The 19904-nt window shown below is 36.7% G+C and overlaps 1 protein-coding gene across 1 annotated transcript; it reads right to left on the bottom strand.

Moving 5' to 3' along the window:
- Positions 1-12604: 12604 nt before the first annotated feature.
- On the bottom strand, positions 12605-17673 carry LOC131329682 (uncharacterized protein At4g26450). Its single transcript, XM_058362985.1, has 4 exons — positions 14917-17673; positions 14294-14486; positions 14041-14095; positions 12605-12864 (listed from the first exon to the last, which is right to left on the bottom strand). The coding sequence occupies exons 1-4, from the start codon at positions 16875-16877 to the stop codon at positions 12812-12814; spliced, it is 2262 nt and encodes a 753-aa protein (XP_058218968.1). The 5' UTR covers positions 16878-17673; the 3' UTR covers positions 12605-12811.
- Between the last annotated feature and the right edge of the window lie 2231 nt (positions 17674-19904).

The following is a 19904-nucleotide window of genomic DNA, read 5'->3' on the forward strand; positions in this document are numbered from 1 at the left end:
ATATTTATTTTAGCTATTTAACACACCACATTGAAAAGATTGAACTTACCCCATACATTTTAAGTTTTTATTTGTTCATCCCCACTATGCCCAAAAACTTGATTAAAATTTACCCCCATTTTCACCCACAAAAGATTGGTTTTCTCTACATCTCAAATACAATCTATATTCTTTCAGTTGCTTTGACAAATCTTAGTTCAACAAATGACACCCAAAATTTGTAACGAAAGTTTGAGATGCTTTTAATGTGTTAAAAATACAAAGTGTGTTAAAAGAAATTCATGATACCAATACAAGGAATTACTGAAAGTACAATTTTACTTCTCATGCATCGTTACCATTTTTCAATGGTTATTGATTTTTGCACTCCTCTGTTTCCCATTCGCACGCCTCATTTTGTTTTATTCGTGTGAATTTAAAACATTGTCCATTCATATGTGAAAAAATGAAGTCATGAAAGATCAAAATGGCATTTATGAACCAAGCGGTATTTGTTTTATAAATGCAAATCTATAATATTGATGGTTTATCGGATGAAAATTTTCAACAAATCTCCAAGGAAACAAAGGTTTTGGATGAACCCCATTTCATCCTCAAAAATTGCCCAGTTTTGAGAAAGGGGAAACAGTCATGCGAGTGAGGGGGTTCCATTTTGTCCACATAAGCACAGCTTTTGGTTTAGTGGCTGCGTGCTTGTGTCGACATAAACGCCATGGGGTATTCCGTCAGTCACGTCTGCAGATTTTGTTATATGGTTGAAGGGAAGGACCAAAATGGTTTGCGTTCTAAAGTATTTGACGTAATTGACTCCTAAAATTATAGCGACGAATTTTTTTAGGGACAAAAAGGTAGATAAAACAAAATTTTAAGGACCTGGCCCGAACTATTTAGAACCTACGGGGACGGTATAGTATTTATCTCAAAATTAGAGAAACAAATACTAATAAGGATTCCCCAATTTCTTTTCCCCTTTTAATTCTTAAACAAATTCAACTGCTTGTATTTTAGTAAAAAATATTACCATAGAATAACCCAATAATTTATGGAAAAATCAGCTCGTTGGCCTAATGACTGAATTCAATTTTCGAAACAAGACATAAAAATAAATTAAAATGACACTATATAACTAATTTATTAAAGTTATTTTTAAACATCCCAAACACATAACAGCATTAGGAGAAATTTTTCAGTGCTGAGCAAATATCACATGATACCTGCTCAGTGCATAAAAAACATAAGAAAGAAAATTAATGTTTTTTTTTTATCCGCAAAGAAAATTAATGTGATATAAGTACTTCACAAGAACAACAGTGAATTTTTTTTTTTTTACTCCAGTGAAGCACAGAACATGGAGTATAAACAAAATCGGGCCCACATCTAATGAATTTGTTTTTGAATCGCTCCCCTGATTTGACTTTTCACAACCAGTTAAATTACTAGGAATCACAGAACCAATTTGGTTTCTTTCTTGTTTCTTCCGCACTGGCCCCTCCCTTCTTCTTCACATTGCAAATCACGTGTATCCGTGCAGCACGTTCGGGCCGTCTAAACATTTTTGAGATGTTATGGGATGTTAGCAAAACCCAGGTGATGAGTCGCGCCATGAAAGGAGAGTTATTTAAGCCATTTAGGCTTTTAGCTCATCTAAAATTTAAGGAACGACGAATTTAATCTGAAAAAGCCTTTTTACCTCTATTTTCATAACCAATTTTGGCATGTTCCAGTAATGATCATAACCAATTTTGTTGTCATAACAAACTGAGAGAAATATAACCTGTTTGCGTTTTTGTAAACTTATAATCTGAAACTTATTTCGGTATTTTTTTTACTTTGCATAATTTTTTGTTTAGCTTTTCATCGTAATTTTTGATATTAATCGTTCGTCTCGACGAGAGGAGTCTAAAAAATACAAAATTATGAACAAGCAAAAAAAAAATCACTAAAAACAAAAACAAAATCACTAAAAACAAAAACAAAATTGTATCAAACAACTACTCCCTCCATCCCAAATTCTTTGTCAGGTCCGCAAAACGGAGTGTTAAAAATAATACAATTTTTACGAGAAAAAATTAAAAGTTTTTTAACAACTTACTAGATATCAATGAGTAATTTTAATTTGTGAAAAAAGTGTGAATTTTTTCTTGAAAAAATTGCATTATTTTTAACACTCCGTTTTGCGAACCGGACAAAGAATTTGGGATGGAGGGAGTATTTTATTTGTCTAAAATACTGTCTTATTTGAATTTTTTAACATCGGTCCATATTTTTATACTTTTCCAATTTGTCTCATTGAAACGAACGATTAATCCTAAAAATTACGTCGAAAAACTAAACAAAAAGTTGCGAAAAATAAGAAATACCAAAATAAGTTTCAAATTACTATAAGTTAATTTACAAGAACACACAATTGTATTTGGGTGTCGTGGACTTTTGTTCTTTATTGTAATGCATGAGATATTTGGTTTCTTTTTCGGTGGGATGATCACTATAGTTTCAACGTCTGACCAGTGTATTTAAAGCAATTAAAATAATTAGTACTCCTAATTAAGAGAGCCAAAGCATGAAGCACGAATGAATATTGTAACTAGTTAAATACACCGGTTCTATAGAATTATTAATAGCTACGTTATATAAAATTAGATCTCCCTTTTATATATGAGTATGAATTTGATTATTCTTTTTTCTTTTAGTAGTTGCAAAAAATGGTTTTCCAAAAACCAATACTATAATTTGAAGTTGCTGTCATATCATGAAAACTTCTTTACATTTAGACATTTCAAAAGGATTAATGTATTGTTTGAATTTCGATCTGGTAGAATCACTAAACCATGTTTGGATTAATAAAAGAGTGTAAATTCTGTCCCGATGAGGAGGAAAATGGGGGTTTTCCGCCACCTCTGTGGGCCCCATTCGCATATTTTTTTTGGATAATCCAAACCGTTCATTTTATAGGACCTGTAAAATAATGTATCTGTGCAAAAAATCAGCTTGCCTGGACATTGATAGGTATGTTAAAAGTAGAGTTTTTAGATGAAAAAATGAACGGGTGTGGATAGTTTAACTTAAAAAATAGTTGACAGAGGCGGGCCATCCATTTTTTTGTTTAGAACTCAACTTTTGACATATCTATCAATGTCTGGACAAGCTGTTTTTTCTTTTGCGTAGATATATTATTTTACAGACCCTGCAAAATGCACGGTTTGAATTACCTAAAAAAATACGCGAAGACACCCATGAGGGGCACTGGCGGAAAACCCATTCTGTCCGACTCATCCGGACAGAATTTATCCTCCTAATAAAAACTTAGTCAAGAGTAATCGAACAAGTGCACATTATTTAATTTCCTAGCGCATGCGAATATTAAGTTTCTTTTTTATGACCACATGTCTGAGGTAGGTTGCGTGCACCTCGACTGATTCTGAGACCCTAAAGTGAACGACCGAACAAGCCGACTCCAACGATTCTAAAGTTTGAAATACTTGTCTTTGTGAGATTCGAACATGGAATTTCTTGAAAGGACAGACACTCCATTATTAGTTTTTCTCATGTCCACTAGTTAGCCACACCTCTTGGGGTTTTGTACACCATTAAGTTGGTAGGTAGAAGAGAAAAACAATAGCATTCCAAGAAAATTACAATCGTTGATTGAGGAAGGAAAAGACCCATTAAACAAATTTTTTTTTTTTCCACGGACCCATTAAACATTTGATCCATGTATGTTTAGAGATGTTGGAAGCATGAGAGTGTAAAAATTCAAAAAATACAATATGACCATTCTTGAAAGAGAGAAGCTTATTCGCGGCTCAGTTATGAACAAGTTTTTTACAGCAGCAACCAATCGAGACTGTCCAAAAGTGTTCTGAACGATCCGGATTTTATAGAACTTTTCCGAAAAAAAGTTTAACTCTTCCCCGACTGAAAAGTTACATTAACATCTGGACCGTCCAAAACACTTTTTGAAATATATCAAAAGAGGGAAAGAAATTCACAAACACCAAGTTCCATTTTTCACCTCTTTCTGTTTAATTAATTATGATGTCCAATGTATGTATTATTATAATACTTGGCATGACAACTTTAATTGTTGCAGATAAGTCCATATTGCTGTTCTGTTCAACCCCCCAAAATAAATTAAACAACAGAGTTTAAAGTCTTGCTACATATACTATATGCTGATTATTTTGGAATATAGCTTGTAACTTTGCTCAAATTTCTATACTATATAATTAAAAAACTAGGGCTTCTTTTAACAACAGACCCCACCCCACTTGGCAATAAAGTTTATTTGAGCTATGATCGAGTCCAAAGAAAATCAAGAAAGTTATTAAAAAATAAAAAGTAGTTCAATGATTTATCAGTAAATACTATATCAACAACTTATCTCCATCACTTCTTATTTAAATATTTTGTTTTGTACTACTCCTATTATTCTTCTTTCTGAGTTCTCCTGAACTCAATTTAAACTTAATTTAAATTTGTGAATTTTGTTTTTATTTAAATTTTTTTCGCATTTGTTAGTTTTGTGATAAACTTTTGTGGGTTATTGATTCGTCTCGACGAGAGGAATCAGAAATGTAATTTTTTTTTACTTTTCCACAAGTATTTTGAGAAATAATTATTTTTTAGGGAAAAAAAAAGTATAGTAACATTTTTGACTAAAAAGTGGTTATTTTTTAAAATACTTGGGTAAAAGTAAAAAAAAATTTACTTTTCCGATTCGTCTTATTGAGACAAATCAATAACTCATAAAAATTTAGTGCAAAATTAACAAATGCGAATAAAATTCAAATAAGGACAAAATTTTCAAATTTAAAGTTAAGTTCAAGAGAACGCAAAGGCTTGTTAATCCCGCAAATACAGTTTTTTTCGTTCGACGAAACTTGTTTATTACAACGCTTCTAAAGGCTTGTTAACGTATCGAATTCAAATTACTCAGGTCCAATATTAATTAATTGTTACGTATTCGATCCGAATTAAACATGTGATCCAAGTCAACTTCAATGACGAAAGTATTCCAAAAACTATTGCTAATGCCAAATTTGTTCGGCTTTCGATCATACACAGTAATTTTCTTCTTTTTTCTTTTCAAATTCTCTTTTACTACTTTTCTTAAAAATTCTCTGATCAAAATGGACGACGATTTCGGAAAGGGAAAATTCTAAAATCAGCCTAATGGGCTGACAATAATGAGTGTGTGAATGTGTATTAAAAGATATAAAAAGTACACAAAAATACGTATTTTTTTTGTCTTCTAATGTGATTATCGTCAGCCTAGTGAACTAACAATAGCAAGACTGTTCAGAAAATTTAAACAAGGGAGGTCTGGATTTCATTCTCGTTGGAGCATCCAAGGCCCAAGCAGCCTGGAGGGAGGAATTTAACGGTAAGACGACTTTCCGTACGCAGTGGGTCCCAGACGGACTGACAAAAACGTCATCCCGTGGACACGTGTACGGAGGGTACTGTAAGTCTGACTCTGAGCAGCACTCGATGCCCCCTCCCCGTATGAGATCTATCTTAGCAAGCAATAGTATTTTCTGCTGAAGACCATCATTTCTTGCCTACTGGATTCTCTCTCTATCACTTTTCTCTTTCTTCTCTCTCTCATTGGGTTTGGATCCTTTTTTTGGCTCAGCAATTGGGTTTGGATCTTCTTGGGCCAGCTAGCCAACCAAGGCCACTCCCTGGCTAAATCGCTATTTGCTAGTAATTCTAATGAGAATGTGTGAAAACGAAAGTGTTAAAGCATTTTTGGATCATCACATATTATACTACTCAAATCCTCTTCGGAAGCTCGAGCGTATTACGGGAATTAAGAGTAGGAGCGCAAAATCTTTTGTAGGATTACATGACTAAGTTTCCTACCTAGCTCCACATACTCGTAATTGTCGCTTTGCATTCTTGCTCTTGCTATAATATTGTCTTTCCCTTCAAAAACAAAAACAAAAAAACTCACAGTTGTCAGTACCTAAAATCATACGCAATAATAATACTAAAAACAAATTTTGCAGTGCATTATAACAAAGTGAAGTGCAAAACTCATTTTTTGGTCTTTATTTTCATCAATTGTCATAGTATAAAAAAATCTCCGAAACAATACTTCCACTCTCTCACTTTTGTTTTCGTTCACAACGCAAGCGTGATATTTGACTTACGTTTTGGAAATTTCACTTTTTCACCGTCACTTTTTTCGGTCCTATTATGTGTTTATTGTTAATCTGAACTGTTCATTTTATAGACCACACATAATAGTGTATCCATGCAAAAAAAATAAACTTGATCGGATATCGATAGGAGTATCAAAAATTGAATTTTGCTGTGTAAAATAGATAGTTTATATTTATTATTATTGACAGAAATCATATCGTGTATTTTATAAACCAAAATTCAAATTTTGATATACTCATCGACTTTCGATCAAGCTGATTTTTTGCATGACAATATTATATTGTGGGTCTTAAAATATGAACGGTTCAGATTACAATAAGAAGCACTCAGTGATGCCCATAATAGGCGATGGTAAAAAAGTGAAGTTTTACACCGACGGTGGATAAAATTTATTCGCTTACATGAAATACGTGTGTGCAAATATTTGCAGGTTAGATTATTGTACGGATTGCGCATCCCTAAAAAAACCAATAATTCACGTTTCTTGCTTTTTCTTTCAAACAAAAACCTAAATCCCCTCCCAATTTTATTTATGGCATTTCAGTACTGGGGAGCAATTTGGTTTGGGTTACGCAACCCTATTAACCCAATAACCCGGGCCATCTATTCGGAGTAAAAAAGTTACTGGTACTACTAAACTGCACCCCCACTTACTCTTTCTGTCTATCTATGGACGTTGGATTTTTCCTATTATCTAAACGGATTTAAACGAGCTCCTTACATACATCAAATGAAAGTTCGAGCTCCTTAGATACATCAAATGAAAGTTCGTTCGGCGGAAACAATTTATCTATTGTTCTTAAGCTATAGTGAATTTCTTGAGGCAAACCCACCCTTGCTTTCTACGTCCAAATGAGAAACATCTTTTTTGGCATGTCATGAGGGAAGGAAACAAGTGCGCGGATCTCTTAGTGCAAATAAGTACTTTTTTTTGAATTAAATGTAATGCATTGTGACAGAATGACTTGTTTCATAAAACAAAAAATAAGTACTTCAAAAATGAGAGACCTAGCCGAACGGAGCCTTTTAATTTGCACATATAGTTGTTAACTTGTTTTGTGAAGATGTCTGTGTGCCCATTATGATCGACTTAGGCGTTTCACTTTTTAAAAAAGAAGGTTTTAGAAAAAAGAAGGTAATTTCAAGGTCAAAAATTATGTGTTGACGTAAATAATTTTCCTACCAATAAGGATTTTGTTTAATAGATCTCATTGAGATCTTTTAAATGGTGCAAAAAAAAATTATTTTTTATTTTCGTTATATTTGAATTTGAAATTATCTTTTTTTTTAAAAAGAAGATTTTGGGAAAAAGCGGAACCGGGCAAATCAGTACTTGCTCGAACCGAATGGAAAGTAACTAGAGCCATATATCCCAGTTCGTATTGTGTAGGTGCTGAATGCGTTGTTGCAAAGAAGTAAATCGAGTAATAATGGAAAAAAAGTTAATTACCCCTGTATGGAGTATAAGGAGTACCAACTTATTTAAAGTGATCTCAAGAGTTAGTCCGGTTGATTGATGAGTTTGTTCGTCACATAATTGATTAGGTTCGATTATTGAGGTTAGGGGTCCTAAGAAAATAATTTCTTGTGAGTTTTCGAGTTCTGGCATGGATGATCTGCTTTTAACCGAACCGGAAAGGAAATTAGTTAAATGTGCGTGTAAGCTACTTCTTTAATGATCAATAATTGATCGAGAGAAGATGATTCGATTATCAGTGATCAATTACACTAGGACGGAAACCAAAAAGTCTACGAGTACATACACATAGGTACATGCATCGCGTACATATACTGAACCCATATCGGATCCCAAAAAAATGGTCCGAGCCGCTCATTTTATCAAATTTGCCCTAGTATCTAAACTGGGTAAAGAAAAAAATCCCACAGATATTGAGACAGCCAATTCTTCTCACATACTCCTACATAAATTAAAAGTTTATTTAGCAGAAATAACTCGTCCAAAGTCTTTAAGCTATGAGCAATGCTAGCCGCTAGGTACTCCGAAAAATATACCCCGAAAATATTCCGAACAGATATTTTTTATCGCTAATAAAAATCTATTAATGGTCATAAATATCTTTAAAAATCTTTTCGGGGTATATTTTTTTGATACCCACTTTTGTTAAGCTATAGACAAATATATCATTTTTTTTTTGAGAAAACCCACCCTAATGATGTCATGTCGTGCAGTTGAAAATGAGTCAGAAACAAATGCACTAGCAACCAATTTTAAAGACGTATCTCATCCACCAACGTTACCTGGTTGCTTCGTGGCGTATTGCGTATGACTAGTGGTGCTCCAAATGAGCCAAGCCGAGCTTTCTAGTATTCGAGTTCGGATTGCTTACTCAATGAGCCCAATTTTTTCAAGCCGAACCGAGTTTTAAAGTGTCAAGCTTAACTCGTTTAGTACATGAGCCTAGAACTCGAATTCGAGCTTGGCTCAATTGCTAAATGAGCTAAAACGAGTCTTGAGTTGCTCGGTTCTTTTGCAGCGGACTCGAGCACATGCATAAAAAGGAGAAAAGCTAAAAAAACCGTTTTAAGTATAGTAGCCAGTGGAACATCATAAAAACGTACATGCATGCACTTGCAATAAAAGTTGGATCAAACGCACAACAGTCCTGATCAAAACCAAAAAAAAAAAGCAACCCAAGAGTTGACCAAGTGGTTTTTACTTGAGATTTAGGTGTTTGCTCATCTTAAGGTCTCATGTTCAATTCTCCTTGCTAACAGCTCTTGGATCTATCTCACCCCTACACGTAAATGTGTGAAACGGCTCTGGGTGAAGCTGTAGGAATTAGTGCGAGGTGCGGGCAAACTGGCCTGAGACACCCTGCATTACCTGGAAAAAAAAAGTGCACGACAGTTTTCGAGATCGAGACGTATATCTCTCATGGGTGACTTGCTTTCTTCCAAGCCTATTTTTACAGGAAAGCCTCGTCCTATGTATTATTGTGGAGAACGACGTGCGTTTCCACGAGAACAAGCATTAATGGAATTTAGGACGAACTTGAAAATTGCCCAGCCAATTCATACGAGATACTAGCCGTAAGTTTCTCTAATTTTGATTGCTGGAACGTTAACGTGTAGTGCTAGTGCCTCTATAAAAGGAAATTTCATATGGGTCATTAGGCATACGTACGTCAAAATGGACGTCGTATCACTTAGAACGATGCTATGAACACATATACTCGAAAATCGTTTGATGCATGTGACTCCTACACGATGCACGTGGAATACGTGGAGTTCACACAAATCGAGAATATTTTTTGGACACATTTGTATCCGGATTTTGTATGCAAATTACATTTCTACAATTAATCACTTTATAAGAAATCCTTGTCGGTGCGCCCGGTCAGTTTCCTTAGGTTTCTCGCTTTATAAGTGATGCATGTCAAATCCAATCCTTGCGGGTAGCTTCCAAAAATTCAAACTCAGCGTGCACGTAAAATGTCTTTACTAGTTGCGCCCTTTGTCGTAGTAGTCATGTGTTAATGCTCTCTTATGTCATATGCTCCTTTTTTTCCTGCCTCTACACGTGGGGTGCTGTTTTGTTATGACTTCATTTTCGTAATTCTCAGTTTATACCCTCCTAAGTTCTTCCAATTGAAAGGTTCCAGGGATCATCTAAAGAAGTCATCAGCAAAAATTTCCCTCCAATATTGACTATAACCATCTCCAAGATTAGGATAATGCTAGGGTATCCCCTCTTGTTTGAGGGACACCGTATCACCCATATAACATAATCATTAGAAGACATAACATTAAACCATTCGAAAGCATAACACTTTTCCACAAATGGTATAACACTTTTACTATTAGGGAAATGATAATGCCAAAACTGTTTTTGTTGGTGCCAAAACTCTAGTGCACAAAAGAATTATACCATGTGCAATATACAAGACTTTTATGCACTGAAATTTTGGCATTAACAAAAACAGTTTTAGTATTATCACCACTCTATTAACACTTTTAAAATGGAATAATATTTTTATTATTATGGTGTCCTCTAAAAATGGCGCAACATAACTACTCGAAAGCATAACCATTAACCATTTGAAGGCATAATATAGAAATTAACACCGTAAGAGGGGGATACCTTAGGTGTTCCCCCAAGATTATGCTCTTGTTGACGACTTCTTTTACTATTTTTTTGGGCTCCATCACCACTTGTGAGAGAGTTTGTAAAAACATTCAAAAATTTAGGGTGTTTTTTCTAATATTTTCCTGTCGTCCTTCCTGAACTAGTCAGATTAGGTTTTCTACGTGTAATTTAAAGAAAAAAGAGTGATCATTTTTGCACTTCACTTTCTTATAAGAAAAAATTTTAGAGTGAAATATAAGAAAGTGAATTCCAAAAATTATTTTCGCTAAATTCTTCATATTCAATGGGCCGAGAAATAGTACAAGGAAGTATGGCCTTGTAATCATGTACTAGTACTGTTTTTTTGAACCGATTGTAATCATGTGTTTTTGGAACTTATTGTAATCATGTACTTTACAAAAAAATTCAGTATGCCTCTAGAGTAACGTCAAGGATTGCCATGTGGTGCCCTAACGCTTTTATCCACCACATATTTTTGCGAGTCTAGTATTAAGTACTATATGAATTCCAATAGGATGTGTGGAGGATAAAAATATCGGGGCATCATGCCCAAAACCACTGGGTTTGTTTTTTCGTCAACGCACTGGGTTTGTTGAGTTTGGATTTTAAGGGGAGGTTTTGTGGAGTTGAGTTTTGAAACCCGAAATGAACACAGAATAATTACTCGCTTGTAAAATCTCAATTGCCAGCAATTTAGTCAAATACCATACCCGTGCAAACCAGTAAAGGGGCAGCTGGGCTTGGGTTTACTTGTCGACATAATGGGGTTGGGGCTGCCACACATTGGAATAGGCCCACGCAACTTGAGGCAATGCCGGCATGCATATCAGAACTCGCAACAGAAACTGGAAACAAAGAAAGGGTTATCGTAAAGTGTTCGAGCTCGTGTTCATTCGTTTCGTTAAAAGCTCGTTCAAGATCGGTTTGCTACACGAACAATTCAGGCTTTTAACATTTTTTTTTTGAAACTCGCTAGGCTTTCGAATCAAGCTTGGTCAAGCTACTACTTAGCTTGTTCATCTTATGATGCATAAAATATTCAAGCTACTCGACATCGGGTCATATTCGGTTCGATTAAAACACATCCGAGATCAACTTGTCTCAAAAACAAGCTTAAGCTTGAACATGGTTTGAAGCTCGTTAGCTTGTCAAATTTGAAAAAACCTAACTGCTTGGGTAGTTTATCACCCCTAATCGTAAAGCCAGACAGCTAGATGGGATGTAATGCTCATAGATTCACTCATCTCGGATCTTCAGCCCGGAAATCCCTGAGAATCCACGTCCAGGGCCTTCTCTCAACCGCACGATAGGGAAGATCCAGTGTCACACAGATGACAGTAGTATATAGCACAACTACAAGTTTCACCCACTACCAATTGTAGAATAAACCAACTCGAAGATGCAAGATTTTGAGGTCTGCCACCAAGTTTTTCAAACTATGTATATGGAATGAACCTTGCCCCAGAAATGTGACCACCTTAGAGAACCTTCAAACTCAACTCACACTCCCACTCCCACAGTTTATCAACCAAACAAGAAAAACTCAACAGCCCTGCAAAGAAAGTTTTAATGGGGTGCCAAAGCTCTCGACTGCTGAAAATAGAGGCCAATGTGGATTTTAACCAAAAAGACCATTCAGCTGTGGTTTCATGCCACTGCCACTTTTCCGCATTTTGGTTGTTCCTATATACGAGAAATGCAGTGTTTGATTGAATATGCTTTTGCCATAGTGCCTATTTGCGCTGATAGTGTTTCAGTAAAAGGTACGCACATTCCCCAAACGTGTAGTTTTTCCACCGACTATACAAATGAAATGACCCAAACTTGGGAGATGGTAAAATAGCCCTTCTCAGAGATAACAGAAACAAGATAATAGTTTCGCATATGCAAAGGAGATCCACAACAGCATCAGTGAGAAAACTTTACATGATCGATATTAATGATAATCCTAAAGTAAGAGGAAGATAGTCGATCATTACGCTGGTTGAGATGATAACGGACGATAATGTAGCATTTGTTTCAACTAAAGCTATGCCCCTGGATTTATTGCCTGAAAATCTAATGTCATACTCCACAAACGGGTAACTACTCTCTGAATTATTCTATGCCTTGGCTGTAAGGTGATAAACAACTTCATTGTTCCATGATTTTCTCCACTTCATTCTTACAATCTTTAGGAGTACTCCTATTTTTGCTGTATGGTCCACAGAGGGTACAAGAAACAAACGGATCACTAAGCCACTTCTTCCGCTTCAACTAGTTTCACGTACTTCTCACACGATGATGAAAAGAAACAAGAAGAAAAACAAGGAAAGCACTCGTGACAACTTTGAAACCTCAAAATGGAAGCACATTTTCTTGAATTCAAAGCCAGTCAAACCAAACATAAGAGGGGAAAGAAAGATACAGTAAGAGCTAACAGCAACAACAACAAAAAAGAGATACAGTAAGAGCTAGAGTTTTAGCTAACGAATCTTGATCATGAATAATAAGCATACCAACCCCCAACAGACTTGATATCTGGACAAAAACAGTTCAAAAGGGCTTATCATATTCCTGGCCTGGCTGCTCCCAGCCCCGCATAAAGCCTACAACAATGCCATCTCAACACACTTAGCATACAAAACCAAAAAATAATGAGAGTGTGGTAAAAGATACAATTCCTTAACTGATCAAACTCGTATAGTCATTAACGCTACAACTACTCTAGAGCAGTATGCCATTCACTTGATAATATGCACCAAAATTCTTTCACAGTTTGGAGAAGTCCACATTCCAACAGTAACCGAAAACCGCATTATGTATTGGCAACATAGAGGAGCTTAGACATTCATTTAGGTACAACACATTGAAAAGTAACTGAAAAGCCCTAGGACTGAAGCTAAAGTCAGTGGCCCAAGAGAGCTAGCCAAAACTCTATCACAGTTCAAATTAATGCCTGAAAGGAACTACATGGCCTAGAAATGCAATTACAGGGAACCAATGCAAATTAGAAGAGTTGGTATATATATCACTACCGTATTGTCCTTATCTCCAAAAACTAAATAGTTGATTACTCTCAAAGGTATTTATCACGATCAAATTGTCCTTCTCTTCAAAAACTAAATAGTTGATTATTCTCAAAGCGTCGCTATTAACACAATTATAGAAGGACACGAGTCTAATGGCTGCTATTTGCGTTGACCCCTTGTTTGGAGTGGCCCTTTGCCCCTTGCCATGCAATATAGCGTGCTTCCTTGCCTATGGACTTTCTCACTCATTTATGATTCCTTTTTTTAGGAATAAAAAGATCTGATCTCAACCCTTTCAAATTTTCCCTATTGTTTATGTCCGTTCTGTAACCAACCACATTCAATTCAGTAATTCTTCCAAACCACGAAATAATTAGAAATGGAGGAGGAGTCCATGCTTCTTTTTACTTCAGGCAATGCTTCCATTTGTTACTCGTACTCCGTGAGCATAAAACATCAAAAGCCTCGAAAATTTTCCAAGGAAAGGAACTTCATCAAACTTCGAACAGATGGAATACTAGAGTTCAAACAAGTTGTATTAGACAATTCTTTGTCCTATAAACCAACAAAACAACAAGAAATCCCCCACAAAAGCAATTGTTAAATATTGCGTACTATGTCGACTGTAAAACAACACATAATCACATGCCTGCATGCACATTAACGTGCTATCCAACCACCTTTGGCAGATCAATCTCAAACAGTAGAATAATCAAATACAATAATACCGTGAAATTTAAAGTTTAGGCATACTTATTGGAATTTCTTCCAGGGACATATATATTGATTCATCATCACCGAGAATCCCCTGAAATGATCAATTCAAAAATTCATTATTAATCAACCACAGTAAAGGTAAATGAGAAATGTACTAGAAAACTTCAAGACATGTACGGAGACTGCATGTAATACTTTGGCCCTTTCTGGTGCCCACATACACACCAACATTGGATTACACATCACATGATAAAAAATCCACATACATTCCAGCAGTTAGTGATGATACCTCTCCATTATGAAGGGCCATGTCATTGTGCAGAGAATCAATGTCTGCTGGTACAGAAGAACAATTGGAGATATCTGTTCCAAGCAACTCCGAGAACATAAGCCCATAACCATCCTGAGCATCAGAAATGTCATTCGTACCCTGTGCATCGTGATTAGGAAAGCTCTCCAAGCCTGCAAATTCAGTTTCTTCCCTGCATCATGGAAATTTTTGAAATTAGGTGAGATTTTAGGAAAAAATGTAACAATAATATCAAGAGGAATGACGCGGACACAAATGTCTAGACACAATTGTATTCGAAGTCATCCGATCAACATGGACCCCATAAGTTGCATGGGGGACCCACACATGATGGACGACTCTGAACACATCTCTGTCTGGACATTTGGTTCCCAATCATATTCCTAATATCACTCTATATGCTCTATAAAGCACTTAAATGGAATAGAAAAAGCAATCAAACTTGATATGAAAATTGCCGATACAAAAATTTAGATGATCAAAAACTTGAAATGATAATTGCAGCTGATTTTACAAGCTATGAAAACCATTGAATTAGCTTGGAAATAACAATAAGAGAAACTTCTTTTTTTATGGTATAATAACAAGTAAGAGAAACGTACTTCCTCTCCGTATCATTGAAGGCATTATCTTCTTGTAGGGTATCATTTTCCAAGTCTATCACCTCAACCTCTTTGCCATCAGCACCACGTATGCCATATTTACCAGCTACATTGCAAGTATTGCTAATCGACAAATCAACATCTACCGGTGTTGCTTCAGCTTTGATTTCTGGAATAGAAGGGAAAATAATCATTGGATCACAATGAGGTCTCTCGCTCACTTCAGAAACCTCCATAAGATTAAGGTCACAAATCTTAAATGAACTGGGGAAGAGTTGCTTCTCTTCTGAATAGTCAATGCATGGTCCAGCATCACCACTCTGATACAGAGACATATCTACGGGCCTCTCTTGTTCCTCGGCCAATATCATTTCGTCATCAGGTAATTTCCTTCCTTCTTGTGAAACTAGCTGCTTTCCCTTTGCGTGAGGAAGATGCGAATATTCATCAGTCTGGGTACCTACTGACGGGACCCATTCTCTTGGTTTCTTTGTTCCCTCCCTGCTATCAGTCTGTTCTGCAGTTCGTTTCTCACCTCTTTCCACCATAATCACGGAGCTGCAGCTTCCAAACCCAGGAGGCTCCTCACTTGACTCTTGTTTGTTCACGAAAGACCCATCTGGAAAAGATTGAGACCTCAAGAATTTTTCCTGATTATCGTACACAGGAGCTAATTCTCCTGCATCCTCAACAGACATAATAACAGGTGCATCTATAATATCAGAATCAAGGTATTTTGGATGTGGAATTTGATTTGATGAAGCATCAACTGAGGAGGCATCAACCGAAACATCTTTAACCGGGACTTCAGTTTCCATCAGAGGTCCCACATCGGAATTGTTTTCCTCTTGTCCTTTGTCACAATTTTTTATCTCCTCGGTAGCTGGAACTGGATCAACCTTCAATCCCCTGGCTGTCAAGGAAGACCGGGTTTTGGTAGGGATTTTGGCAAATCTGCAGAGACTTAACAAACTACCACCATTCTTGTTTATGCAATCACCTTCCACTGCAAAATGCTCAATGGGTGCATTCTTCATCTCACTTCGATTCTCAACTTGATCACTACCAGTCGCATCCATAAGCTCAATAGTATCTTCATTGGAGAGTCTCAAAACATCATCAGACATCTTAGCAAGTTCCACATTATTTTCAGGAGGGAGGTCTTTCCCAATATCAGAACTTACCTTTGTACTTGTGTCATCCTGTAACTGAGATTTCTCCAAACCAGACTCGGAATCACCTGCACCATCAATTTTAGGTGCTGATTCCGACATCTGCTCATCATTAACAACACCATTACCAGACTGTTGTTCTGGATATCCCGACAAAGAATCAACATCACCTTCCACATCTGAAGGAGTCCTGGCTTTATCAGGGAAGGGCCCACTCCTTCCCATTCCTTGACCCCAATCAGAACCATAATTTTTGAAGGATCCTGTCCTCCTCCTACCTCGCATATAACTTCTTGACCCAGTTGGATTATTATATTCATCACCAAACCTTCTCCTACCTGACCCTGCATCAGAAGCATTCCCCAAACGAGCAAGAGCCGAAGAGCGACCATCTGGAGTAAGGTTCATACTATCTCCTTCTTGTGGCCTAAAACCCTGAAACTCACCTACCTGGTTCTTTAAACTGCCATTTTGCAACCTCCCTGAAACAACATTTGGGGGAAGCAATCCCTTAGAGACCAAATATTCAGTCGCTAGCCGACCAGCCTCCATAAAAATGTCTGTTCTACGGGGTGGCGGAGGCAGTGGCCGCGGTGGAGGCTGTGCCGCTTGGAATGGTTTTGGTTGGCCTCGCCCAAAACCTCGATTATAACCCCTGTAATCGGAATTATACATCCCATGACCTCTCATCGAACTTTCCGGTGAAATCCGAGAGGCTGCCGCTACACCACCTATTCCCATGGGACTAGACCTGTATCCATTTCCAGGACTACGATGCCTCGGATGCATCTCTCAACAACAATCTATAGCAGTATAGGATAATACTAGAAATCCAGTAAACTACCCAAAAAAAGAAAGAAGACGACCCTCCTTTTTTGCCCTTGAAGAACAACTTCTTGCAAGTTAGAAATGATCTCTATGTTCTTCGTTCAGATACCTCAAAAGTCAACACAAAGTAAAAAAAAAATTAATCCCACAAATATATCCGAAATCTCCAGTCAAAATTCCCAACGAAAACTACAAGTCCAAGAGAGCCTAGGGTTATTTCCTGTGCCAGATAAACCCTAAATCGACGGATCTTAAAGTCAAGAAACGATCTTTTCGAGTCCAAATACAAGGTAAGTCTCAAAACAGTGAAAATCAAGGCCTTTTCGAACAGATCTGGCGATTTTAATCAGAATCAGGAGGAGTTTACCTTCGACTGATTCACGATGATTGTTCCAGTTCCATTAGGGTTTCAGATCCAGTCAAGCTTTGCACCTCCCAAAGCAATCAACACCCACATAAATCCACCACCCCCTCCGTGCATACATACAGATTCATACATGTTCTGTCCAAAATAATCAGATCAGATTAAGGTCCAAGATAAAGATCTGTGATCAACAATCACGATCTTGTAGACGTTTCCCGGCGAAGAGTACAGCACAGGATTTATTTTCAATTTTCTTTTGTGTTTATTTTTCTCGGGGAGAAGAGAATAATGAAGTGCCGCTGTATGTCTCATGTGTGTGCTTCCATCAGTTCAGATTCTCTTCATCATCTCTCTCTCTCTCTCTCTCCTCCCAAAACGCACCCAACAAAAAAAGAATCACATTTTTACACGTCAAAGGTTAGGTTTTGCGTGACACGCGCGCGTGGCATCTCCTTAGGGTTAGGTATCCTTTTTTTCTTTTTTTTCAAACTTGCTTTTTGTGTTTGTTCCGTCCCCGGCACCATTTATATATTCCAAAAAGAACATTAAAATATCGCATCTTGATCGTCTCTCTTTAGAATTCAAAGAAGTTGAACTGCTACCTAAAAAGCATATTTGAACGGTCGAGATTTACAGAAACTGTTCACGGACCAACTTTGGATTGCAAAAATGTCTGAGAGAGTGGTTTTTGGTAGTAAAAAATTTGTAAATTTTTATTTGTAGTTGAAAAATTGTTAAGTATTTTTGATAATGAATAAGTTATTGAGAAATGTCAAGTTTTTTTCAGTGAAAAAGTTTTTGCTGGATATGTGAGTGAAAAAGTTATTGAGTAGGTAAAAAAAAATTTGTCATTGGAAACCAGTTGGTAAAATGCGTTAATTCTTAAGTGTTTTTTTATTATTGAAAAACGAGATTGTAAAATACATTAAATTTTTTTTAGTGCTTTTTGTAAGTGAAAACGGGGCTTGATTCTAAAAAAAGAGTACAATTTTGTTCACCCAATATTACCCTCTCTCTTATTGGTTGAAATAGTATAGGTCTTACATGTGCAATACATTTTTTAATAAGCATGACATCATTTTGTGATGGGATTCACACTATTTTAAGTTTCAACCTATAGGAACGAGGATAATGTTACTCAACTCCTAAAATGTACTTCTACCAAACATGAATTTTTATTTTATTGTATTTATTAATCAAAAGAATTTCGTAAGAAAATTGAATGTGGTTATTTTATTCTGTAAACAAATATAGTTAAAGATGACGTTCTTCTAGCATTTTTTATGTTTTCACGACAAGTTTTAACATTTAAAGTAAATTTTAATGAAAAAAAGATCCTGGCTGACTTTTTTTTCCCTGACATTTTTTTAAATATGACAATGGCAACAAGACTAGCCGTGTAACCTTGGCTGAACATGTCTGGATAAACAAATTTTCACATTCAGAACTGTCTCTCCTTCAAAGGCAAATTCAGTGTGGAGGACCAAGGAATAAAAGATGCTAGTGTAATATGGTCAAAATTTGTGATCCAGATGCTGAATTTGGCCATGAGAGTTGAAGATGCTAATATGGTGGGCCAAGGGAGTGAAAGCAATCGGTGGAAAAGATTTCGAAAAAAGATAAGAGAGCTAAGAATTATTGGTAATCTATATTAGGGTTCAATATATGGAACTGTCTCGGACTCACAGGTTGTCATTTACTTTTATGGCTGATGGGTTTTGTTTTATAACTCATGTGCTGGGGCCGGCTTACACTTACCATGACTAATTGAGAAGCCAATTCCGCCGCCACTTGCGTGAAGCCAATTAAAATTAATTGGAAGAGACTTACACTAAAAACAAACGGAAAGTCTACCCTTACCGACCCAAAATCCCGATCGGAATCCCAATGCCCTGCCGGGCACACTCCGGTCACCAGACCGCCGATCCGAGCCGTCCAAAAATTCTACAAAAAAAAACCGAGTGGGCCTTCGTGGGAATAAACGGCATCCGACTGGTGTAGATGGCCGATCCAAACAATCCATTTTTGTGTTTGGATTGGCCAAAAATGGAGTGTTTGGATCGGCAAAAAATGGAGTACTTGGATCGGCCACCTACACACGTCGGATGTTGTTTATTCCCCCTAGGACCCACTCGTTTTTTTTTTAGAATTTTTGGACGGCTCGGATCGGCTGTCCGGTGGCCGGAATGTGCCCGGTGGAGCGTCGGGATTCCGACCGGGATTTTGGCCGTCGGGAACTGTAGCTTTACGCAAAAAAAAAAATTGGTTGGGAGAGTTATTTTGCATCTAGTGCTAACTCTGGTCTCCTTAATTATTGCCAGTAAAAGATGCCTTGCTGTTTTTGTTCTTCCAAAAAATAGAAAGTTTTGAGGTACATCACCTGGCTGTCATTTTGCTTCAAAAAGCAACAGAAGGGTAGGTGAGTGATGGTTGAGGCCTTAATTTTTAGTTGTACGTTTATTTATTGTTGATTCTATTTGATGCTTGGAATGCATTGGTTGCATATCATGAGACAGAGTTGCAGTATTCTTCTCACAAACTAGAATGGAAGTCATTTGCAGAATAAAAATCTAAATAATCAAGACCAAAATTTCATCGCCATCGCGACTAAGGCGAAATCTATG

The sequence above is a fragment of the Rhododendron vialii genome, chromosome 6a, assembly GCF_030253575.1.
Source record: "Rhododendron vialii isolate Sample 1 chromosome 6a, ASM3025357v1".
Taxonomy (NCBI): domain Eukaryota; kingdom Viridiplantae; phylum Streptophyta; class Magnoliopsida; order Ericales; family Ericaceae; genus Rhododendron; species Rhododendron vialii.